This window comes from Juglans microcarpa x Juglans regia, chromosome 2D (assembly GCF_004785595.1).
Source record: "Juglans microcarpa x Juglans regia isolate MS1-56 chromosome 2D, Jm3101_v1.0, whole genome shotgun sequence".
Lineage (NCBI taxonomy): Eukaryota > Viridiplantae > Streptophyta > Magnoliopsida > Fagales > Juglandaceae > Juglans > Juglans microcarpa x Juglans regia.
This window is the reverse complement of record NC_054596.1, coordinates 37,564,458-37,590,052: the sequence shown is the minus strand read 5'-3', so window position 1 is coordinate 37,590,052 and position 25,595 is coordinate 37,564,458. Positions and strand designations below refer to the sequence as shown.

General features: G+C 34.1%; 2 protein-coding genes across 5 annotated transcripts; both read right to left on the bottom strand.

Moving 5' to 3' along the window:
• Window positions 1–7,562: 7,562 nt before the first annotated feature.
• Window positions 7,563–7,883, bottom strand: LOC121249490. The gene has a single exon (XM_041148195.1). The coding sequence runs from the start codon at window positions 7,881–7,883 to the stop codon at window positions 7,563–7,565; it is 321 nt and encodes a 106-aa protein (XP_041004129.1).
• A 1,418-nt stretch (window positions 7,884–9,301) lies between these two features.
• Window positions 9,302–20,681, bottom strand: LOC121250037 (casein kinase 1-like protein HD16). 4 transcript variants are annotated; one of them, XM_041148948.1, is made up of 20 exons: window positions 20,465–20,677; window positions 19,416–19,725; window positions 18,583–18,761; window positions 18,288–18,502; window positions 16,993–17,118; window positions 16,814–16,887; window positions 16,667–16,736; window positions 16,513–16,568; window positions 16,336–16,407; window positions 16,159–16,253; window positions 15,978–16,044; window positions 15,494–15,623; window positions 14,948–15,166; window positions 14,748–14,878; window positions 13,917–14,091; window positions 13,734–13,824; window positions 12,759–12,916; window positions 12,485–12,673; window positions 10,974–11,075; window positions 9,302–9,712 (listed from the first exon to the last, which is right to left on the bottom strand). In XM_041148948.1, the coding sequence occupies exons 3-19, from the start codon at window positions 18,683–18,685 to the stop codon at window positions 11,016–11,018; spliced, it is 2,031 nt and encodes a 676-aa protein (XP_041004882.1). In that variant the 5' UTR covers window positions 18,686–18,761; window positions 19,416–19,725; window positions 20,465–20,677; the 3' UTR covers window positions 9,302–9,712; window positions 10,974–11,015. The 4 variants fall into 4 exon arrangements, with proteins under 4 accessions (XP_041004882.1, XP_041004883.1, XP_041004881.1 ...); XM_041148949.1 differs by having other exon boundaries at window positions 10,970–11,075; window positions 18,583–18,756; XM_041148947.1 differs by having other exon boundaries at window positions 18,583–18,756.
• Window positions 20,682–25,595: the final 4,914 nt, after the last annotated feature.

The following is a 25,595-nucleotide window of genomic DNA, read 5'->3' as shown; positions in this document are numbered from 1 at the left end:
ACATTAATCGTACTTACGTACGTATGTATTGAGAGAATCAAATCCCAAGATTATAATTAAAGCTTTGTATCCTTAACAATTCGTCTATTACTGAGCTATACTTGTTAAAATTAAATAAAATTTTTAAATTTAATATTTCCTTAGTTATTAGTTAAATGAGTAATGTTAGATATTAGGTTTGTCTATTTTTTTCTTAAATTAATGTGCATGTTAGAAATATTAGATCAGAATATATAGCGGAAGTGATATTACCTCGTTGGTAAATCATAGATCTAGTGTGATTGTTCCACGAATTCTCTAGTGTCGTTGTTCGTCCACGATCTTCATATCGATGGTGGAGTGTGTTACGTAGTAATACCAGAATAACACTCATAAATTCTACAGTCTTGATGCCGGGACTAGAGAAAACCATTTGAAAGAGATCGTTTTTTTATACAAGTGTATCATCCAAATGGGGAGGGGCTTCGTAAATAGCCTCTCTAAGTGTAACCTCCAACTAGCCATTAAGGGTCAGCCATCAAGAATCATGAAGTGGTTTAAAAGCCACTTATAATGTCCAAGAGAAGTTGAAGGGGTGCTCACTATGAGTGCCCCTTTTTTACATCTTTCACTCGCACAAAGTGGGCAAAATCTCAAGTTTGCATCTCTCAATCTTGTTCATACTGGCAAATAAGTTGTGCGACCATTGAACACAACTGTAATAGAAAAAGGGAAGCATTATACCAAATCTCTCCAAGAGAATACCAGCATAACAAACATTCCTAAAAGTGTCTCGTTATGCCCCGAATCATTTGGTCACATCAAACTAAGCATCCATAATCCCTCTCGAATCTGAATGACTCAAAGCAATCCTCAATTTCCATAAAGTATGATGTACTTACAACTATGTCGCAACTTCCAAGTAGTAACATAACTTGCCGGTAGTGAGTACACACCAATATCGATGGGTTGCCAAATAGTCTTCCATTTGCCCTCATGTCATTTAGTTCCAGTCCAGTCGCTTTCCCAGCAATGTCTCTTTAAACCGTATAATTCGTGGTCATAGATAACATGTTAAAGTAGCAGTTACTAAAATATTAATCTCGTGACATAGTCAAAGGTCTCATAGCATAAATAAATTAAGATCATTAATTATGACCTACAGAACTCACACGGCGAGAAATTAGGAATTTATTCACTCACCTCTACAGTTTGTCGCAAAAGCACATGTACTATGAAATACATGCTATGGTGGAGTTCTCTTTTAAAAAAAAAGAGCATATATCTAATCTCAATTCACCGTACAGATCTTAGTCTAGTCTCTATCTCAACGCCTAACTTGAGTTCTTCCATTTGCTCGCTATCTAAAGCGCGAAAGAGGATCTCGCATCTGGTTAAACCACAGGCTACATGGATTGTGGGTAACCATGCATCAATCATTTTAAATATGATGGACCTCATCTTAGCTTATACTAAGACAACATATATTTTATGGCTTACAACTTATTCCTCTCTGGACAAGTATCGAGTGACACATTGTCTCATCTTTACTCGCTACCACTTTGTAGCACTAAAGGCGATCGCTCATGTAAGTGAGCTGATCTAAGCCTGTCGATATATCTTTTTCACCATAACTCTTAAATTTATGGCGAATATGTGTGTTTACATAAAAAAAAGCTTCCAGCTATGCCACATGATCATAGAGCACATCAGTATCATGTGCACAACGAGCAATACCATGACGAAGAGAAATCACATAGTCAACTAAAAATAATCTAACCACGACTCTCAAGTGAAGTTTTAGGACCATTTTTCTCCGTGGGCATTCTCATGAGTAGTAACTTTTCAAAACATGCGCCTTCCAAGAGACTTTATGTTTATATATAAACGTCCTTTGCACAACTATGAAATTAACGATGACTCATTGCGAATCTCATTTAAGGCCAAACGCAAAATATAAACCTTAGATTTTAGTCAGTAAATCCTACTGTAAGTTTTAAGAATCTATAAAGTGACCACAAATGTCATTCAGCAAACTTAATTTGTGACTTTAAGGTTTCATACAGATCTCTTGTATTCAACAAAAGCATGTGAGATAACTATAATTTATTTTTCATTAAGAGTAAAGTGATTAGAGCCTTTGCCCCCATAGATAATCATAATAGTCTAGTCATTACTTTTAACGACAATCGCATCACAAACTCACTTAATCAAGTAAGTCATATTTATCCTCAAACAAAATCTCTATCTCTCATGAGCAAACTATAATGGAAATACTAAATAGTATAGGTAAAACTAGATTCTTTGGTATTTTCTATCTCATTAATTGTCTATAAATTTTGGACAAGATATCCTAGAAACTGTTACTCAAATCTCAAAACCACAATTCCCCACCCTCGCTGAAAATACGAGTAATTTTCTTGACTCAACCAAAAAATGATCTAATTTAGATCCTCTAGATTTTTAATAGAATTCATGTTTGCACAAAATAGTCACTCAGCCTTTCTCAAAGGCAAATGAACTCGATCTAAGGACGACAAATCAGAATTAAGGTCGCAACTCCTTATTACATCAACCTAAATATGATGTAACAACTGCTTTGCGCCATAATTCATTTATAATTCCATTCTCATCAAGTCATTAAACTACAAGATAATTGCTCTCATCATATAACTCATACAATTGCGATTTATAAAAAAAAATTATTTTAACTGAAAATATATTTTCCTAAAAAAAAAAAAAAATTGGATCGCATTTATATGATGAAATAATATTTTCATTATCTCATGTCCCTAGTGTGCACCTATAAGAACTTTCATATAGAAAATGTTCATATTGTCATTTCTCTTTGACTCTTCTAAATAAAGGAGAGAGATCTTATTAGCGAGAAAAGTTTCAATTTCTCAAGCTTCACACCCATTATTCTATGCCTCCACGGCACATTTTAATATATTATCTCTCCACCCGAGAAATAATATCACAGAGTTAAGGAGTGACCATCCAACTTCAAAACCTCTTGGAACTCTCACTAACACTACTATTTTCAATGAGTTTTAAATCAAATTAGTTATAGACTTCACTAATGTCGCATTTAAAAGCGCTAATTAAAAATATCGCTTTGTGCAACAAATGCAGTATGTGACGTTTTAGCTGCTAACAAGCGATATATCACAATTTCTTACTTCCAATATTTTTCATATTATTCAATCCACTATAGGAGAGAGAAGAAAAAATTTTGCAAGAAATTATCTTAGCCTAAAACCTATCTTACATCAGTGCAATCATGAGCAAGATTTTTAGCTATAATTAAATCGTACCTAAGTATTCAGATTTTTACTACAGTTACCATGCAAACCTCTAAGGTGTTTGGTATTATATTACTCTCAATTAGTGCTCCTAAGTTTATATATCTACAAGAACATATTTGTTCTCACTAGAGAGAAATAAAACTTGAGCAAGATTACCAATACTAATACCACATAGAGGTGCATTGATAAAACCTTTAAAATGAATGTGTCAATCAAGAATATCTCCAACACTCCTGCACACTCATGTTTAATGTCTTACTTGCTAGACATACTAGCAAGTTTCAAAGATTATGTATTTATCCGTGAGTTAATCTAAGTTGCTTCAAGATTATAATGCTCAACTTCAAATATAAAAGCAATTAATTTTTGCATTACAAAAACAACGCGCAACTTTCGTTATTATCCACAAGATTCTCTGTGGTAAAATAATGGTTTAACTTTATTTGACAGTTGATTATATCAGCTTCTATGAAAAATTGTAGTGCATGCGTCTCATGCGCGCTTCTAATTTTATTCTAGAGTTTTCAGAGATTTTTATAATAATGATGGTCTAAGACTATCTGACACTCATAATGATCTTAATTCATTTACAACTATTGCTCATGGAGGAGATTAATGCGATGATTAAGTTGCATAAATAATCTCTAGGCTTTCTTCTCGATTATCTCAAAGTTACTAATATATACGCATCTAATTGCACACACATCTAAGAAATTTGCTGCGTTAATCTAAGTCAGAATAAAAATAATTAATACATGTCGCAAGATTAAAAATTTGCTATGCTTCCTAATTATCTCTTGTGCCACAATGTGTAATTATTAATTCATTTTCGTGCAAATTAATATTGTATAGGAGATTAATTCTAAATTAATCTTGACTATACTCTCACTAGGATAAGTAATCTATCAAGTCAATCACATGCAAAAAATAATTTTTTCCTAAATCGAAGAAATTAATTTAAGTCAATTATAAGTATGGACTAATCAAACTCGGGCTACTTAATCCTATAGTTTATCACATTCTAAAAAATTGAAGACTAATTCCTAAAATTAGCCTAACAAATATTAGTGATAAAATAAGCTCATACTTTGGCATATAAACATAGTACATGTACAAAAAATTCATCACATTTCGCCCAAACAATTATTATTCGCCAAAAAATAATAATTTAGGCAATTTAATAACCATAATCACATGTAAAAAATATTTTAAACAACAATCCATCTATTTAAAATATATATGTGTGTGTGTGTTGTTTTTAAACAACTGGGCTAAGAAAGGCTTGCAAGGGATGGGCGCCTAGGAGGCTAATGTTAGAAATACTAGATAGAATACGTAACGAAAACGATATTACCTCGTTGGTAAATTGTAGATCTAGTGTGGTTGTTCTACGGATTCTCCAACATCGTTGTTCGTCACGATCTTCGCATCGATGGTAGAGTGTGCTACGTGGTAATACCAGAGTAACACTCACAAATTTCACAGCTTAGATGCCGTGATTAAAGAGAACCATTTGAGAGAGATATCGTTTTTTTTATATATGTATCATCCAAAGGGGAAAGGGCCCTCTAAGTGTAACCCCCGACAGGCCATGCCCCCCACCCCGCGGGCACCTTGAGGGGGGTTGGAGTTTTTCCCCCGCCCCCCATACAATATATTTATTTATATATATATAAATAAATAAAAATTATATATGTAGAGCGGGGGCGGGCCCTCGCTGGAGTCATCCTGCCCCCCTACTAGGCCCTCTCCATGCGGGGCGGGAGTGGGGCCCTGCTGCCCACTCCTAGGCCAACCATCAAGGCTCATGAAGTGGTTTACAAACCACTTGATAATCTCCAAGAGAAGGTGAAGGGGTGCCTACTATGGACGCTCTTTTCTTATAGTGCAGAATTCGCATATTTTAAAAATGTACAAATCATTTATGTGGCCGAAGTGTATGTGAAAGGATTCTAAAAACCTAATAAATTTATCAAACTTCAAAATAATGATGATGGTAGAGACGTGAGAGAAGTTTATTTGAGTTTTGTAATACAGTTGGGTAATCTAACCATGAAGACTCATCTACCAATCAACAGAAAAATGACATACTGCAAAGGAGCTCATCTTCTTTTTAATAGAATTAGCTTGAACTCATGACATAAACTTCACCTTTTTTTAATTGCCGGGACCGATAACGATGTATTTGGCTTTGACTCACGACGTTAATTAATAGAGATATCTCTTTGATAATGTGATCGAAGAGAATGGTTTTAGTCAAAAATTAATAAATTATATATCTAGGGGTGGCATATATAGCCTAAAATATATAAGATTCTATGCATGTATCAAGCTGATACAGAAGTACTACATATTAATTAAGGTTGTCATTTCTCATGCAGGATAGCTAGCTTGCTCCCTTTGCCCTCATCATCAAGCTACCTCAATTATTCGATCTGTTGTTAGGTGCCTTGCATTTATGGTTGGACCTAACTAACATGGTTACCTTGCTCGAGATCCATCGACTTGCTGTCGTGCTGATCAAGGAATTAAGCAAATAAGCTAATTAATAGATGTAGGGTTTGTTTCTTAGGTTAGGTTTGGATAGCGAGTTGAGATAAAATATTTGAGATGAAAGTTAAAAATTGAATAAAATATTATTAAAATATTATTTTTTAATATTATTATTATTTTGATATTTAAAAAAGTTGAGTTGTTTATTATATTTTATGTGAAAATTTATAAAAATTATAATGATAAGATGAGATTAACTCTCAATCCAAACCATGCCTTTTCATGCATGTTGCAATTGGTTATTGATGCGGAACCATTCAGCATATTCTTTCTAAGTATCCTCAAAGATGTGAACTTTATTTATAACTATGGAACCTCTTTAAATTTATACGGATGTGGGCTAGTCCTTTAATTTTGTATGGATTAAGTACTGTCTGCAAATTCATTAGGTGGGCTAGCAGCCCTTTGCGGAGTTTGCGCCTGTCATCAGTTGCTATGTTTGTCAAACGCTCGTTTCTAATTTTCTGGATCAATATGTCAGAAGATAAGGATGCTGCTTTCTATACAGCTGGTTAAGTCTTGGAGCTTTTTTCAAAGATGAAGAAGATTCAACGAGAATGACTTCAATTTCTAGGAGTTTCGGCAGCAGATAGAGCATCCAGCTATAAGCCACCATGATTAAAAAAGCATTGGGTCAAATTAAATGATTATGAATTGATATATTATTCATCCCAGTTAATAAAACCTAAGCAGAAGCAATTTCCAGATGCCTATGAATTGAAAATAATTTTCTCATGTTTTTGCCGATTTTGAAGGCCTTAAGTGACAGAGAAATGAATGGATTCTATATTTATTACTTCCCATGTTGATTTTTTGGATCGCATTAAATACTCAATTAAGTGTTGTTGTAAGATCTACTTCATATTTCATGAGTTATCATGAAATCCGCTGCCATCTCCACCCTACAATTTGAGATGTATGTTTGAAAATTCTATGTTACCTATGCTCGTGATCCAATTAATAGAAGGGGAATCCTCTTATTTTTCTTATCATTTTCTTTTTGAGAAATCAGTACCAAACCAGCTCTCAACTTCATGGCAAAAATGCTTGAAGATTCCTTCTGATCAATGAATAGTCTACCACAGAACATGAGAAGTTCATCTGAACAAAGTTCTCCTAAAGAATCTCAACTTGGTGCAGAATAAAGTAAAAGGAACTAACCGATGGCCGTTTCTATCCTATATTCTATTTGAGTAGTTGCAAATGAAAGATGTTCCATGGTAACATTTCTGTCTCTCCAACAGGTTTAGCATTTGCTAATGTATTTTATTTCTGTAGTTATCAATCAAAACCTTCAGCCTGTTCAACCATTAATAAACATGCTTAGATCCTACTAATGGGGGAAGGAGGGTGGCCTCTCTCCTCTACAAGCTCCTCAAGATAGGGGTAGATGGAAAAGAAGCAAAGCTTGGCAATAAACTGATCATGATAGAGGCAAAGACTAGCATGTTCAAGAACAATATCCCACAAATGCCTAAGAAACACATAAATACAGGCAGCCATACATATACAGAGAGAGTAAAAGTTTGCCAAAGATTTTTCTCACCATTTCAGTTCAGCCAAGAAGTTACTATGTGGATATCAAATGGAGATTGAGCGCACAAACGCACAGATAGAGAGGTTCATACTCAAGGCTATTTAATAGTATGCTGCATTCCAGGATTAAATACAGAGGAGTCATATAATATTGCCATACCAAGTTCCTTCTAACTTTGCTAATGCTTACACAACCCTTTCCCTTCGAAAGATACTGGAAGGATCGGAAAACCGAACGGAGAAAGACCGGGAGAGGGTATCGGGTTCATCATCCCATGAAGATCCTTGGTCAAAATTCTGCGAGTAAGTGTATGGATCATAGGGCATATGAACTGGAGCTGGAGATTTAAAAATCCTACTCTTTTGTTTCTTGAACTTCATCCACAGCACTTTCCACCTCAACTTGTTTGATCTGGTAGAAGGTAGGCTTGAATATTCAACCTCTTCGTAGTACTTCCCCAATTGGATAGCTCTGCTGCCTGAACAGGACCAGCTTCTGATGTCCATTTCGGCACCAAGGTTTCTGCCCAATGAAGCTTTGAAACCCAGAGCTTAATTTATTCCCAGAGAGTCAAAAATGCATGTTAAAGAAGTGTAGATATATATAAGCACATGTTGTAAGTCGGTAAGATTAGAAATAGAATGGTCCAAGTTGGCTAGCTTGTTGCAAAGCTATAGAGTTTCTAGTCGGCTCAGCTCAATCGGATAAAGAGAAGTACGCACATGTTGTTGAAAAGTGCAGGACGAAGTGTGGTATTAAAAAGGAAAATAACGTTCTTAATTTTGATTTTCATCATTCCTGTTAACATCAATTGGTACGTCGTATTTTTAATTTTTTTTTAATTTTATTATTATTATTATTATTATTATTATTTTATTGAAGTAGTTGACTAATAAAATCATTTAAAATGTACCACATTAATTAGTAAGATAAAAAATAACAAAATTTAAGATGAAGAGTGCATTACTTTAATATAAAAAAGGAATAATGTTAAAATACCCTCTTATTTTGCCCCTCATTTTGACTGCTCATGTATTTAATTTCTTTTACTTATTGATTAAGGAAATGATTATTAGTGTATTGATTTTTTTTATTTTAAAAAAATTTTTAAAGATGTTAAGAAAATATGAAAAGGAAAAATAAAAAAAATAAAAAAGTTCAGTTCTGCTTAAGCAACACGCCTGGACTGCTTGGCGACAACCTAACATTACTCATAAAAAAGTGATGTTACATACAAATTTAGAGTGTAAATTTTGTTCATTTTCTTTAGAAAAAAGTGGGCTCTATGGTGAAAAAATAAATTTTAGGCCAAAAGTAAATTTCTCATGATATAATCTACTATTTTCAAAGAAATTGCACGAAACTTACATAAAGCACAGTTCTTTTTCCATTAAAAAACCACACAAAAACATGGATTGATCCAAAGATTTTCCGGGTTACGTGGATCCCATTCAATATTCTGCTACAACAGGCACGTGAAAGGCTCAAGGGCTCTGATATCTGGCTAAAGCATCTCTCTAAGTTATCTTAATAGCCTCTCGTGCCACTTTTCTCTTTCTCCAAAACTTGTAAAACGCCTTTCGGCTACTTTTTGCAGGGCATCAAGAATGCCAAGCTATTTCGATATTAATATATATACACACACATCAATTATGTATGCTATCGAAATCTATCTCCCTTTATGGCCTCGCACCTGAATTGAGATTCTCAAGCAAATTAGATTGTACAGCAAGCAATGATAAGGACCACAAGAGAATACGAATACAATATGTTTCAAGAACAAAAGAATTCACGAGAACCATAGAAAATAGTTGTGAAAGATACGTACAAGTACCGTGATTCATGCTGGGTTTGCAAAGATAGAGAGGCTGGATTATTCTCCTGAAGATAGATGGCCATACTTTACTGACTGAAACATTAACGATGGCTCAATTGGTTTTTTATCCCCATTTTTGTAATAATATGGTAGATAGGTACAACAATTGATAAACATACATGCCTTTATGAACACAACAATGATATGAAATAATTTGAGGTTCAACTCCTTTGCAACACCTGCAGAGCTTTAGGACTTTTACTGATCCTTTTCAAACTCTTGTCTACAAGGTTTAACTGATTGTATTCAACTATCATACCAAAACGGAGGATACACACATTTATAAGGGGCTGAACAAAATTAAACAGCTCTGCCAGACATGACCAAAAAGACTGATACTGGCACAGTTCAAGCTTTTATCCCTCTGTTTCTGTTTGCAGCGATTCTACATGAAGGAAAGCCACCTCCATGCGTATTCAAAACATTCTGAATCCTTCAAAAGCCCTATCAACCGCAGGCCTGTGTAAAAGTGATAATATAAAGTCTAAAATCCACTTTCAGTCCAGGCAATTACAACAGATTACTAATAAAGTACTGAACTCACTCTAACAAATAAACTCAAGTCAGATCTGTAGAGAAAAAGGAGTCAGGAGACAAAACTTAAACTTAAGTCATGCTCGCCTTTTATTCTGAAGTAATGGGAAAAATCCTCTACGGAAATAAAGTCAGCTTTCATTCGGGTGCTCCACAACTTGTGTATATTTTCCAATTTTTTGGAATTTAGGGCTCGTTTGGACACTTATAATATCTCAAAATATATGTGAATAGTAGCGAAATGATTTGTTAATAGTAGTGAAATTGCTTGAGTTTAAAATGTTTTATTGGATTTTGAAAAATGAGAGAAAAAAACTTGAATAAAAATCTTATAAAGTTAAAATATTGTTTTAATATAATTTTTTAATATTATTTCTTGAAAATTTGAAAACGTATTGTTTTTTGTGTTTTGTTTAGAAGTTTGAAAAGATTGTAATAATTAGCTAATGATTAGATGTAAACGTTGAAGATTTGAATTGAAAAGTGTTTTTTGTTTTGAGTAATATTTGGGAAGGAAATATCTGAGAATATTTGAGAATACCTGTATATACAAACAAGGCCTTAATACTCCTGATTTAGAAACCAAAACATTAATCTCATTGGACGTGGGCAAACTCTTATCTCACCTTCCAAAAGTTTGAGAGCGGTAAAACTCTCTTAAGGTTACAAAAAGTTGATCGGATAGACAGTGAGCAATGTCCATACAGGTTACAAACGTGATCTTATGATAGTTCTATATCTACACAAATATGTACAGGGAAAATCTGTATCATTAGACTCTGGCTAAGGAAAAAAGAAAATATGAACTCCCGTAATGTAATTGCTTTTTTGGCACTTTCTTCCGATAAAACTCCAGGACTTATAAGTTATAACATGAATGAAACTATAATTTTAAACAGGGTTTTATTTAACTAAATATGGACACTAGACTTCAAGGAGTGCAGCAGTAAGTAAATTTTCAGGGGATATACTCTCTGCTTGAATACAGGCCAATTGGAAAAATAACTAGAGACAAGTTTTAAAGGAAGCCTATAAAAGTACAAATCATGCTGACAAGCATAGAATGAGAATCAAGCAGATATTAAATAATGGAAACTCCTTATTTACTACAAAATTCACGCCTTGCAATCATAATAGATAAAAACTAAAAGACATCATGTGGGATAGGCTGGGATATTTTACCTACTAACAATGTGCAGGTGCACTTTCTTCTTCCAAGCCCCATATGTCAGGACACTGTTCTTCCATAGCAGATGGATGCAATATATTGATTCTTTGACCATTTCTCCTGCCATATAGACAAAAGCATCCATTCATATAACAATATGCAAATCCTTGAGAGAGAATCTACCAAACCCATTTGAAATTGTGAAAATGAACATCCACAAGTACAAATAATCAAAGTAACATTGGAAATAAAATAAAGGGTGTCACATAAAATCCAATGCAAAAGTTTCTGGAAGCAACTTGTTTTATTTCAGGTGTGGGTAATATTAGAGAATATAAGCCTTCTTACGATATGTGGGAAGGGTACGCTGTGGACTATCAAAGAGGAAAACCTATGGTTGGGATGCCTGTTGAAGAAAAATTAGGGATTGGATGCCTGTTCCTGGGCTGCTAACAGTAATCGGAAAATGGATAATTTGGTACTTTTGGTTGTTGGGAAGCCATATGATAGATCGGTGGTTTGAGGGCTTTTTCAAGATTGGTCTTGTCATTAAATCAATCTAGAATCAGATAAAATATTGCCTGGAATTTGGTATAAAATAGAGAAAAAAAGAGATAAACCTAGGCATCACATAATTTTCAAGAGCAATAGTTGCTGAAAATCTTCAAAGTCATCTTCTTTATTGAATAATTTAATTATAAATTTTCTTTTAAAAAATTACTTCCATCTATAGGCATCTAATACCTAACAAAATAACTAATGAAACCCACAAATAGAACCCAATAACAAAATAAAAGAAAAACATATCGCAATGCACTAAAATTGTAGCCCATATATGGAAATCTAAAAATTACAAAAAAAAAGAAAAAAAAAAAACCCTCGACTCCAAAAATTGAATAAAACTAGAACAATAAAAAAACGGATATTCACCCTTTACATTATTCTCCGATGATTCAAGAAAACTCATTCTCAAGTTTTTAAGGGCTTTAGAATTCAACTTGTGAATTTGTTAGATTGCAACTCTAGAGAGAAGAATGTTGGACTTAATGCTAATTCATCTTCTTTCCTAAGGAAACAATGATGACAATGTAGCATCCTTACAAGGGAAGCATTAATTTTTTGGAGAAAGAGAAAATCAATATTTTACCAAGTTGGGAAAAACATTAGGGCTACTCTTGATGTGCAACATAAATCAGGGAATGAACCTATTCCTTTCTATTTTTCAGACCTTCTCCCATCAAAATCCTAGTCCTTGCTTACCCAAAACTCAAACTGAGAGAGAGGAGGGAGAAGTTGGTAGTGGGGGCAAAGAGTAATTAAAAAATTTGTCAACTTCCAAAGATTAAAATGAGGTTATGTATAACACAAAACAAGCTCTTTCTTTCCAAACTTTAAGACAACTTAGATATAATCTCTTAATATTACGTCGATCTCTTCCAATCTAATTAAACAATGTAGATCTCTCCCTAAATAATGGGATGGAATATTATATATATATATATATATAATTATATAGAGGTCATATGTACCTTCACATGATTACAAGGAAAAGCAGATGTCCGCAAAGTTTCTTGTGCCACATCTGCTGATCTTTTCTTGGGTGCACTAAGTATAAATGCAGCTTGATCTGCTGTAGCAGCGGTAGAGGTGATCCTATATCCAGTCTCCCATCTTCTATGAATCCCTTCACTTGGATAAAGGAAATCAAGTTCAACGACCTGATGATACACAGCAGAGGACACTTAGTTCTTTTTGCAGTATTCCATCTGAAGCAGAACATGACAAGGGGGGAGACTGAATTACCTGATTAGCATAACCTGTATTTCTGGACATGACAATGCCCCATTTCACACCAGCAGTGGTCATAGAAGTAACTGAGAAGCCTTCTTTCCACTTTTTATTGATCCATTTGAAAGGAAATACATCACTAACTTTGTAGGACTGCTGAGTGTAAGGCACCCCTTTAATGCCAAAAAAAAGAAAGGCAGTATTGGCAATATATCAGATAACTGCACCAAAAACTTGCTGGGTAAAGATAATGAAGACCTGTCCATTGATTATGAAGCCTAATACTGAATGATTACCAAGAAAAAAAAGTTAGTAATCTATGAGGTATTTTGTTCGTAATCTATAAGGCATATCATCACCAGCTTTCATTGGAACCTGAGGTTTGTGTAGTTTGGCTTAGTTAGTTTCAAAAGGACTTTTCAGCCTAACCAAAATGTGTCGCTGGAAGAAATTTCCACCGAAACCATCTGAGCAATCTGGATATGGTGGAGAGCATTGAGAAATAAAAATACCATACTTTAGATCCTAAGGTGGACTATCCATTAGACAAGGTAATCCAGCCAATTAAAGTTATGATAAGAGAGGAAAGCATGAATAGTGAAGAACATTAAGTTAGATCCTTCAGCATCCTACAGTGTCCTAATTTATACTCTTTCCTGGGTAGTAGCACACCATGGATATGCTAATCAGAAAAGAATCAAAATTTGACAGGAGCCTAAACCAAGGAAATTCAGTTACTGTGACTATAATGAACCAAATGTTGCTCTTTGAGAAATTGATATAAACTGAGGAGTGGTTTGGATTTAGAGATGAGTTGAGATGGGTTGAGATGGTTTGTGAATAGTAGAATAAAAGTTGAATTATTTATTATATTTTGTGTGGGAATTTGGGAAAGTTGTAATGATGAAATGAGTTGAGGTGGGTTTTGAATACAAACGAGGCCTAAGTGAAGGGACAAAAATAAAGGAAAAATATGTGTGTGCCACTCACCTTGGGACATTACCACCAAGGCACTGCCATTGCTTGCGCCAGCCACTGAAGTGATGTAGTAATTCTTGTCCCACTGTTCCATTATCCACTCCTGATGAAACAATTAGAAGAAAAAGTTGCTAAATTGATACATAATTAAACATGAAAATTCCAAAATTGATGACAAATTACACTAATGCATACCTTATTCAAGAACACGGTCGAGAGTTCATAAACCTGGGATGTAAAACCTGTCCCTGCATCCATAATAATGGCCCACAGATTCACCGATGAAGCTACACAGCTAATGTACAAACCATCATCTCTTCCTTTCTCCACATGCTGGTGTAGTCTTGAATCCATAACATTGTAGTGATACCTATCGTATAGGAATCCCATCACACGATAAGATAAAGAATCTAAAATCAACAACTGGGAAGGATAATCCTATGATAGGTTATGACTGGCCTCGTCATCAAGAATATTTGTGTATGATCATGGGTTCAATTAAAAGTCTCTTTTGCTTTGTAATGCTGACAACCTATATAGCAATCTAGAATGGGCTATGCACAAGCAGAATTACTCCTGATCCCTATGTGATATCTACAACTTTGAATATACATTCTCCTTTAAGAAATTGATTGAGTAGCCAGGCTACACACCAAAAGTTATAATATGATGTAGATATCCAGAACTAGTGACTATTTCCCACCAAAACATTTCGAAACATTTTGAATTTGAGACAATGAGCCAGGGAAAGTAATTTAAAAATCTACTGCAGAGGGAGACATAATGAGACAAAAAAAATATCTTCCCATGGTGACCCTCAATCTTGGTGCTTCAAATGTTCTAACTAGAATGCAATGCAAAATTTTATGCCTATACAAGACCAAGAAGATAAACTGTCAAATCTACATTCAACCAAAAATTGCCAGGCAAAGAAACAACATATATAGTTAGAAAATTCTAGATACTACGACTCACATAGAAAAGAGAGCAAGTGTCCATATCACACAATATTTAAACATCACTTACCTTTGCTTCATTGCTGATCTGGAATTATAGACTGAGATCCACTGGGTGGCTGGAGTACCTAGTCGAACTCTCTTTTTAAGCTGCCCAACATCTTCTAACTCAACAAGTGATCTCCCCCTTTTTTGACCCACCTATATCCACAATAAGCAGTTAAAAGATGGTTCATGAAAGAAGATCAAAAAGTCAAATTACCAAACCACCTTTATAGCTCCATCAGTTCTGATTGGTCGCAGTGTTGGAATGGTACCAATGCTGTCATCAAAAAGGGAAATTAGCTTCGAGTAATTTGGTTCTTCATCAAATCTCATATTGGTCACCATCTCAAGAAATTGTTGAAAAGGAGGAGGGCACAAGCAACATAGCATCTCAGGAGGAGTTGCCATCTTCTTCTTACAAACAAGAAATCCTTTGTTCTCTCCCTGCAGCCCAAGAGACATTTAGGTATCGTTTGGATTCAAAGATGAGTTGAGATGAGTTGAGATGGGTTGTGAATAGTAGTGAAATTTATGAGTTAAAGTTGATGAATAATAATGAATAGTAGTGAGATGACTTGAGATGACTTGAGATGACTTGCGAATACAAACCGGGCCTTAGACATTGGGAGAGAGAGAGAGAGAGAGAGAGAGAGAGAGAGAGAGAGAGAGAGAAGGAAAAGATATGGCAACCCTACAAAGTCTAAGCCACAAAGTTGTAGTTGTCAATGCATGGTTGAATGGAATCAGGAATTAGAATTGAAGTGAACTTACAACATAACCTTGCCAGGGAAGTTTGCCTCTAAGGAGAAATACGAGGGTATATGCTAAGGATTCAAGGTCATCCCTTCGGCTCCCTGTCCTACCCAAATGAGTATGGACACTTGCATAACGAACAGTTCCCCTGTCACAAGCATAAGATGAATTGGGCTATCACAACTTATAGCCTTATACATGCAGCAGCTCTAAAGGAAGTTAAGTGTAAGAAAAGGCATAAATATAAAATATACTTTTAAATAAAAAGAAAAACAAAAGCTTCATATAAGAAAAATCACATATAAACTTGGTTAAGCCAACCTATCCTCTGAAATAAGGATTTTTTTTAAGCACTTTCCTTTATTCTGGAATATTAAAGAATGATTCTCAAGAATTTTTTTTCCTTGAGGCATTTGAAAACAGGATTGAGTTTTTTGAAACCACCTTCACACTCTGATCTTCCACTGAACTAAAGAAAGTTTTTTTTGAGGCATATAGTCACCTGAAAATGTCAGGCTTTTGGTCATAATCGACGTGACGACCAGAGGATGCATCCTTCCATCTTGAAGCTGAAGAAGAAAATATAATTGCAAGTCACATCTTTCTATTGACGAATAAGTATAGATGCATCTCCAGATGTCTATCAAAGGTTGTTATGACTTATCTAACCAAGAAAAACATACCCAAACCAAGATCAACAAGATACAACTTCTTTTCATTAGGTGTTCCAGGCTGACCAAGCAAAAAATTCTCTGGCTTAACATCTCCATGCACAAAACTGGCATGAAACCAAGCAATTATGAATAATATTACCCCAAAAAAAAATTGGAGAAAAGAAACGACAAAATTTTGCAAGGTACCCTTTATAATGAAGTTGCTCTAGAATTGATATAGCCTCCACTGCTATACAAGCAACCATCTCCTCAGACAGCCTGTCAAAGGAACAAAAAAACTTAAGAGGCAAGAACAATAAATTCAAAACAAGAATTCCATAAATGGACAGAAATACTTTTTTAGAAGCATTCATTTTTTCTTACATCTGGTTGTAAGAGTTCCAAACATCCCATAAGCTTGGGCCTAGCATGTCCATCACCTACATTCACAATTAGGAATGATCAGATATTTGTGGCAGTTACTAGATTCAACGCACATAAGACACACGAGTAAAAAAGGTGCTAGAAGAAAACTCACTAGGATATAGTAGTCTCCTTGTTTCCCTTTATAATGGACCAAGGGAAGTCCATAACAACCATTAAGATTGCTTCATTTTAATTGAAATCAAAAGATTAGTTACATCATAAATATTAGAATTCAATTAATAGTAAGAACTAAACTTACCTGTATACTTGCCACTCAAAAGGAGGACCACAATGACCTCCTTTACTTTTTCGAGGCTCAAATTTCAAAGCAACCTACAAAAAAAGTACAGGAGAATTCCATTAAGAAAAGAACAAACTTCCTAGGTAAATTTAGACAGGTAGATCGTATATCAGAAATGCACGAGAGAAAAAACCTACCTCAGAGGCATCAGACCCAGTTCGCCCGGTACCACCAGTCACTCTTCTTCCAACAAATACTTGCCCAAAACCCCCTTTACCCAGCTTTCTGTCTAACTTGTACACAGGGGAGTTGCCAACCTGAACCTGAAAATGATAATTAGGGGGGAAATTACCTCAAGACATGTTTCAATACAATAAATGCATGGGGAAAAATCATTATGGGTAAAGCTGTGTTGTTTCTTTCTTAATCAGAACATATCACCAATATTTATGTCTATCATCTCTTCATTGGATTTCAAAATACATTACATGATAAGCAAAAAACATTTACACTTCAACCGCTTGGAAGTTTTTAAGTAGTATATTCAAGTTTATTCCACAAAACTACCACACCATTTTTTAAATTCAAGTAAAAGAGTTAAAAGAATGCATATATAATTTCAACCCACCCCCCCCCCCCCCCCCCCCTCCTTCCCAAAAAAAAAAAAGTGCAAGAAGCTCTCTGTGAACTTCAGAACCTAACTCTTCACACTAAGCAAGCCTACCTTTCATCTTCTTTAACTTAAAGCCACAAAAGAAACCACATCAGAATGTTGATTACTTTCTAGAAACCATGAACCCCCAATTATATGTGGTCAATATATTACAGCAGACTGCAGATTTAAGAAGCACACAAGTTATGTACAAGTCAATTGACCAGTGTCTCAAAGGAAGAAGGCCTCTTTCATACTATTGAATCACCAATTGTCCAAAAAACCTTATGCCCATAAGAAGAGGTGAATTTAATCATTTAACTTGATAAGTACACTCAACAGTAGGAAAATATAATGGAAATAGGGATAATATAGAGTCGACTCAGTTCCAATCAGGACAATTGATCTGATACCAAATTAAATGACCAATTTTCCCAAAAAAGGATCATGGAAGTATATGAATTTAATCATTTAATTTGTCTATCGGTTACAAAGATACCACATATGGAACTCACGCAAGCCTCCAATCACAGTTAGTGAGCCTTGAAAAACTGTTACTATGAAAATCCCATAAGAATTTTGAAAATCATCCATTTGAAGCTGACTTTCCACATAAAAATGGAGAGTTTTGTTAATTATTCAGGTTATTTATTTTGACCGTACTAATGTTAATCCAGGTAAACATACATATTAGACATGATCAGAGAAAAGAGAAAAGAGAGAACAAATATGAGGGGTATAATAGATTTATACAGAAACAATCACTGACAGGTATAAGGAATCCATAGCAAGAGAGCAATAGCAATTTAAAGACTGCAGCTCGAAAGCAGAAAGAATAACCCTTTCAGGAAGTGGACTTGAGCTGGGCTCCTCTTCAGCAGCTAATTTTTCTGCACTTTTATGAACCACCAACTCATCCTGAATGGCAACTACCTGTCTCCCAGGCAAGTCTAAACCCCCGCGTCCCCGTCCACCAACTCCAGCACCAAGAGGCTTGGAGATCTTACCTTGATTCATAGCTCTAAGTCCTCTTCCTCTTCCGTTACCAACTGGTCCTGGATTGAGAAAAAAAGAAATGCTGGGGTGATTGGATTTTACATAATTGGGTTAAAGAACTGAGGCTTTGGAGCCTTACCTTTTCCCACTCCAGGCCACGCAGTTGGAACTACAACTGGAGGATTCTCGTGGACATTATTCACCCTCTTTGAGCGCCGAACTCCACTTCTCAAATCCGGCATTCTTTCCCATAAAAAAGAAAATCTCCTTCTATCTTCCACTCCAAACCCAAAGAACTTTGAACTATTGAAATCTAACCTAACAAAGAAAGAAAGATTATGAGAACATTTAAGAAGAAACAATCCTCTAGTAACCATTTAATTGAGAAAATGATCACTTTGGGAGTCAATTTCAGATATGTAATAAAAATACTTGTCTTTATGATCCTTCGATTTTCCCTCTTTTAATAACCTTTGAACAAACAATGTCCACAAGCATTAATGTTATTTAACTTGTATCACACTTTAGTCCTTGCATTTGTTAGTCAATGCGCTTGGGCTCAAATAAGACCTCCTTTCCACCTATATATAAAGGGGAAGAACAGAAATTATCCAGAACCTCATAGTAAGCCAAACTTAAGAGCTAGTTTCAGAAAGCAGTCCCATAGCATTGTTAAAAATGATGGTGAACAGCCAAGGAGCACTATTTCATTCAAGAAAGTCGAATGGGCTATTTTCTAAATGGTGTCAACTAAAGTTTAATTGCATAAAAGTATGATCCTTGAAATTGAGATTTTAAACTGAAATATAACACTTGTGTAAGATGCAATGGTGTGCAGTTAAAAATAATTGGTCTTAAGCTATTCTCTCTCTTTTTTCTTTGCAAGGGGGTGGGTCGGGAGAGATATGTAATTAGGACCCTTCAAACCCAAATTTGAAATGCAAAACCAGCTATGCTGAAATATTCTTTTACCCTCATAGGCTCATAGTTATGCAGAATTCCATCACCAAGTGGCTTTGTGGCTGACATGTCAGATTTGCAAGCAATGGCAGGCAGGAATGAAAAACTGCTGCATTGTTCTTAATTCCGAGTTTCTTGATAATCAGATCTTATGGGGACGAAACATTCGAAACTTAAGCTTATAGCTACAACTTTATGCACTCCATTCATGTGGACAGTTGGCTAGATTTGAGTTCTCCATCTCGGTTTTCCTAGTCAATTTTGTTGCTCTTGGCATTTGTAATTGTAATTGCTTCCTTCATCTCTTCCTCTTTCCTTTATACTGATCAAAAAATGTTTACAAAGAATCAAGTTCACAAGAGTTACATTGCAGGCTTATATCTATCAAGGCTTATATCTATCAGATAAATACAGTTTAAGTAATACGCATATATCACATACTAAATATAAAAATTCATCCAACTTAATTGGATTCAAGCTAAAAATTTATACTTTTCTATTTTTAGTCCAGAAGTGCCTTTATTCCTTACAAGCTAAAACATCTTTGATCTTCTTCAGTTGGCAAGTAAACCTGTCACGGAGGAACGGGAGTTTTAACCCATCGGTTACAAATGCACATCCAGAAGAAAAAGAGATACAGAACTGAATTCTGAAAATCTATCCATAAAGCATAAGCCAAGCTAAAAGCTCAAACTTTCCCAGGCAAACAACCTCTAACCAAAATTTTACGCCAACAAAATCAAACCCACCACAATCGGCCAACTACCGATTATATTATCTTCCAGAAAATCCCGTGTAAACACGTTACAGGCGTAATCACAAACCCAATCATACACATAAACACACAAGACCTACAAAAACATGAACACCCGCACAGGCTCATAACTACCAATGCACCTTCAACACTAAAAATTAAATTTATATAATCATCAGTACAATACGGAATAATGGGCAGGTATTGATGTGATAGAACTTCTTATTCAGAATTAATAAAGCCCATTTGCAGAAATGAAAGATGAGAGTTAAGAAACAAAACCTCATCAACTACAACAAACACGTACCTTACGAGATGAATCTAAATTTGAAGTTGGTTGGGACCGATGATCATAAAGATGGCGCAAGAAGATTGAAAAAGATTGAATGTTTGAGAAAATGGAGGCTGCTCATGAAAGAGAGGCGATAAATGAATTGACGATCGGTGACTTGGGTGGGTATGTGTGTTAGCAAGAGAGAAGGTGTGAGCGTGGGGGAGAAGGTGCACGCGAACCTAATGCACACGATAGGGTAGTGGGTTACGTGTAGTGTGTGATGTTGGGCGTGCAGTTTCACTCCGTGGGCATCTGCGTATTGCATCTTTAGCTTCATTGTTTGAGATTAATGTCACAGCGAGTGACAAATTTGCTGTCACAGTCCCCAGACAAGTTCTCACCGACCAAGTGGCTGTCAATTAAAAAAGAGAGAAAATTCTTTATCAAATAAACGATTAAATTGAAAATCAATAACATCAATTAGCATAAAAAATTAGTAATATTTCAAAAATATTCAACTGTTTTAAAAAAAATCTATTTGCAAGCTTATTTTTTCACACGTTAACATATTATTTAAGTGAGTTTTACATAACAAAAATTATTAATATTTTATTTTTTATTTTTTATTAATATTTTTTTTATTTTTTTATTTTTTTATTTTACCCCAATCCACCCATCCACAAATGAATGCGTTAACATACCAAAGTGGCAAATGGAGAAACTTGTGTTTTAAATCTCATCATTACTGGTGTGTTTAGATCTCACATGGGCTCCAACTCGAGTATAATCTATGGAAAATGATAGTATCCAACGTCGTTTCCTCCCTCATTTTGACTGTTTATATTTTATATTTTTATATTTTATATTTAATGATTAAATAAATAATTATTAATATATTGATATTTTTTTAAAACATTAAAAAAATATTTGAAAGAAAAAAAAATAAATTTGCAGTAGAGAACACGCACAGCGTTCAAAACTTGGCAGCTTAATAGCATCACCCTAAATCTTTTGCAATTTGCATAATGTTAGTTATTAAGAACTAAGTAGTCTTATGGCTGAGTTTGGATATTGAGGTGATTTTAGATGATTTGAATTGATATGTGAATAGTAATACTTTGTGGGTCTCATTAGATGTATTTGAATGTATAAAATAAGTTAAGATGTGTTTATCTTTTTTATAGAGAGTTGAAAAAATAGTGATCTCATCAAGGATTAGTTTGAAATAAGTTGAGTTGGTTTCAACATCCAAACACACTATTAGGAGAGGTATGAATAGTGACTTAAGTTGAGATAAGATAAGAGTTGAAAGTTGAATAAAATATTATTAAAATATAAATTTTTAATATTATTTTTATTTTGATATTTGAAAAAGTTGAATTATTTATTATATTTTATTTAAAAGTTTGGAAAATTTATAATGAGATTAACTCAATGTCCAAACAAGGCCTTTGCTAGTAGTCCTGGTCTATCATATAAGATTGCATGACTAAAATTATTAATATAATTATTAGCTATGAATGATATGATATTATGTAAGAGGATATCTAATATGTGTTAAGTTCAGCTCTTATCATGCCATCTCTCCCAAACAACCTCTCAAGCGAAACCCCCCAACCGGCTTCTTTTTTCTTCTTTTCTCATTGATTTTCTGTCCTTATATCTTCCTCGAGTTCCAATCTTCGTATCCAACTCCTTAAAACCTCCCCACCATTTCCGATCATCATTGCTTAAGATCGATTGTCGCCAACACACCACACCGCACACACATTGACTACCACTAGAACCCACTATTGCCTAGAGCCTTTTTATTCATCATCCTATATCTCACACCATACTTATCCTTTTTTCTTGCTAAATTAAATAAATTATTCTACTCATCATCTATATATCATACATTTGATAAGAAAAAAAATAATATATGATGTATGATGTAAAAATGATGAATAGAATTTTTCCTACTACATATTTGCACGAAACCAAAGCAAGAATTCCCATTACTAACTGTGCCTAAGGCTCGAGTGCCTTTTTGTGAAGTGTGTGTGATAGAGGGGTGCTACCCACCCCCTAGGGGGTGGGGCCACCCTTTCCCCGCACCCCGCGCAGCATGGGGCGGGGTGTGAGGATTTCACCCCCGTCCCCCCCACCCCTGGATGCGGGGGTGGGGTGCGGGACGGATTCCCAATCCGTCTCGCCTCCGTCTACTTAAAAAAAAATATTACATTTTACTTGGTTTAAAAACTATTTCCATGTCCAAAAGTAATTAAAAATATGTCTTTAGACTCAAATTATAAATTTAAATTTTTTAAATATGACTATTATTTAAAAACTATGTAATTTTTAAATTTGTTAGTGCATATTTTGTGTAAATTATAGTGTATTAGTTTTAAAATTATGTAGTTTTTAAATTTTTCATTACATATTTTGTGAACAAGTCTAACAAATTGTAATATATATTTATATACACACAATTTGTAAAATATAAATATATATTTATGTATATATATATATATAAATGTAAGCGGGGGCAAGGCGGGGTTGGGCCCTCCCCGCCACCCGCCCTCGCTAGAGTCCCTAGATGAGGGGAGCGGGGCCCCGCCCCCACATGGCTGAAGCGGGTTTACCTGTCCCGCCATGTAGGGGCGGGGTGCGGGGTCCCGTTGCCCACACCTAGTGTGTGAGCCCCACGCGTCACTATTCTCGATGATTTTTTGGTTTTCTTTTTCTCTCTATGGCCTTATCTTTCCTCTCACTTCTCATATATCTATCAATTTCTATATATTTTTGTCTATATATGTACTCTAATTCTTGCTTTCTGTTTCATGAACTTTAGAGCTTAGATTTGTACCATTCGACTACCAACTAAAGTTCGAAAAAAAGATTCAATTCATGTCAATTCAAACTGAATCGGCAAAAAATAAAACCTATTTTAGTGAATATTTTGAACTATTCACTGAACCGCTTCAATCGATCGATTTTAGATTAATTTGATCTGATTCAAAACTGTATTTATTTTTAAGTTGTCTAACAATTGAATTTTTTTTCTTTTAATTTTTTTTTTACAAAAATATGATAGAACTAAACATATATTAACTTTTTCATCATTGTATTCTATAAGAATTGCAGAAAAATCAAAAGATAAAACGTAGTTCTTTATTTTTTTCGTCGAACAAAAAACTAAAGAAATGATTGAGTATTTTATATTAAATTTATGATTGTGCATAAAATACTGCATGTGTCATGTGTTTATAACTTAATAGTCTTTATATTTTTCGCCTATAAAGAAAACAAATGTTGACTATTGAGGTTAAATGTATAAATTACATATATATAGAAATTATTTAGATTCGTATTATATTTTTATTAAAATTAGTGAATAAATTTATATTTTATACTCTTTTATACATAATATAAAATACCTGAATTGCATTAAATATAACTTTTAATACATTTTATTAACATTAAAATATTGATTCATAATCGTCATGAATCATCCAATTCAATTATTGAATTGCCGAGTCAAACTAGATTCCAATTTTTGAAGGCTTGCTACCAAGTTACCAGCGGTCCAACGCCACACGGCCCACACCACGCGTAGCCGGACATATGAAGTTCCGTTCCACCTTTCCATTTGGTCATGTTCATTCACCTTTTGACCAGCGCGTGGTCCCATGCACCGCGAAGCTCCTCCGCATCTCTGCATCCATTCCTAACAACACGAGTTTCAAATTCTACAGCAGCTGCCTCCACTGAGATTTTACAAAGTATAATCCACAGCAATCCTTCATTGATTTGCAGTAGAAATTTCTTAGATACGTGCTAAAAAACATGAGACCAGTTTTTTTTTTTTTTAGCTATTTCCCACTTTAATTTTCATCTTTTGTTTGTATTATCTTATTTGATATATTTGCTGGGGTTCACATCCTCGTTATATGTACTACCGTTTATTTTTAATATAATATTTATCTAATAATGCTAGATATTATTGTGGAGTGTATAATCGACACGTAATTCATTTGAAAAAAATTAGTGTTTTATTACGTGGGTCTCATATTTATTTACTTTTTAAAAAATAATTACACGACGTTTACACATGTCATGACTGCAAATATTATTTCTCTCAATTTTATGTGTTGATTGAATTTGAATGATAAAATAGCATAAAAATTAAAATAATATTTAAAAACAATATCTTTATGGAACCCATCCTTGTATCGTTTTTAAATATATTGTTTAATACATGAATGGGTTCGCCAGGCTTTGGATGCGTTTTCTTTTTTCAAAAGAAAAGAACCTATATGTTTACATTTTTTGTTTGTTTGATAAGTACCTATATGTTTACCAATTTTACCAAATAGATTATGGAGATTTAAATCGCTACTGACTAAGTAATTTCGTTTATATTGTCACTTTTTTAACATGATGTTCGTGAAATCTCAGTTATCTTTGTTCTATTTAAATGCTGAGAAAACACTATAATATACACATAGACATACATACATATATACATACATACATACATATATATATATATATATATATTGTTAAAGCAATTTTCTAACTCAATGGTTAACTGTTATTCTTATGATATAGAGCCGAAGATTGTAGAATAACTACTTCTCTCAAAAGTTTAAATGAGTAGAAAGAAATAGATATAATTATTTATATTATACTTTTAATAAAAATAGATGACATGAAAAAATTGTAAATAAAATATAATAAAGAAAATGAGGGATACCATGCTCACAAGAACGATTCAATCCACTATGAAAGTATGAGTTATTATATTTTCAAATCGCTATGTAGAGCACATCATTTACATTATTTGATAATATTTAATTTATAAGATTTAAATTTTAAATTTATTTTTTAAATTAAATTATATCATATAAATACCTTACTAAATATGCTCTACACCCCTGTTCCAGAATAGCACTATTCTTCAAAAAAAATATACTTACTACAAAGCTCTTAAAATTCTTCATTTTTGTTACAAGGTGGAAAGAAGGCAAAAAATATCCCTTTTCTATGCGTCTATGCTCCTTTTTATACAACCATATTGTAATGGTACATGTTTTATCTAGTTTTGTAAAAGAGATCTACGGTTAGATCATGTCGCACACATACAAATTCGTGTATATGTATCATGTGTGTGTATGTATTG

Coding starts and splice junctions, on each gene's coding strand:
- LOC121249490 (XM_041148195.1), bottom strand. CDS start 7,883: ATGGACATCAGAAGCTGGTCCTGTTCAGGCAGCAGAGCTATCCAATTG.
- LOC121250037 (XM_041148948.1), bottom strand. CDS start 18,685: ATGCCGGATTTGAGAAGTGGAGTTCGGCGCTCAAAGAGGGTGAATAAT. Junction 16,569..16,666: donor AAGGAGACTACTATATCCTA/GTGAGTTTTCTT, acceptor TTGTGAATGTAG/GTGATGGACATGCTAGGCCC. Junction 14,879..14,947: donor GAACTGATGGAGCTATAAAG/GTGGTTTGGTAA, acceptor TTGTGGATATAG/GTGGGTCAAAAAAGGGGGAG.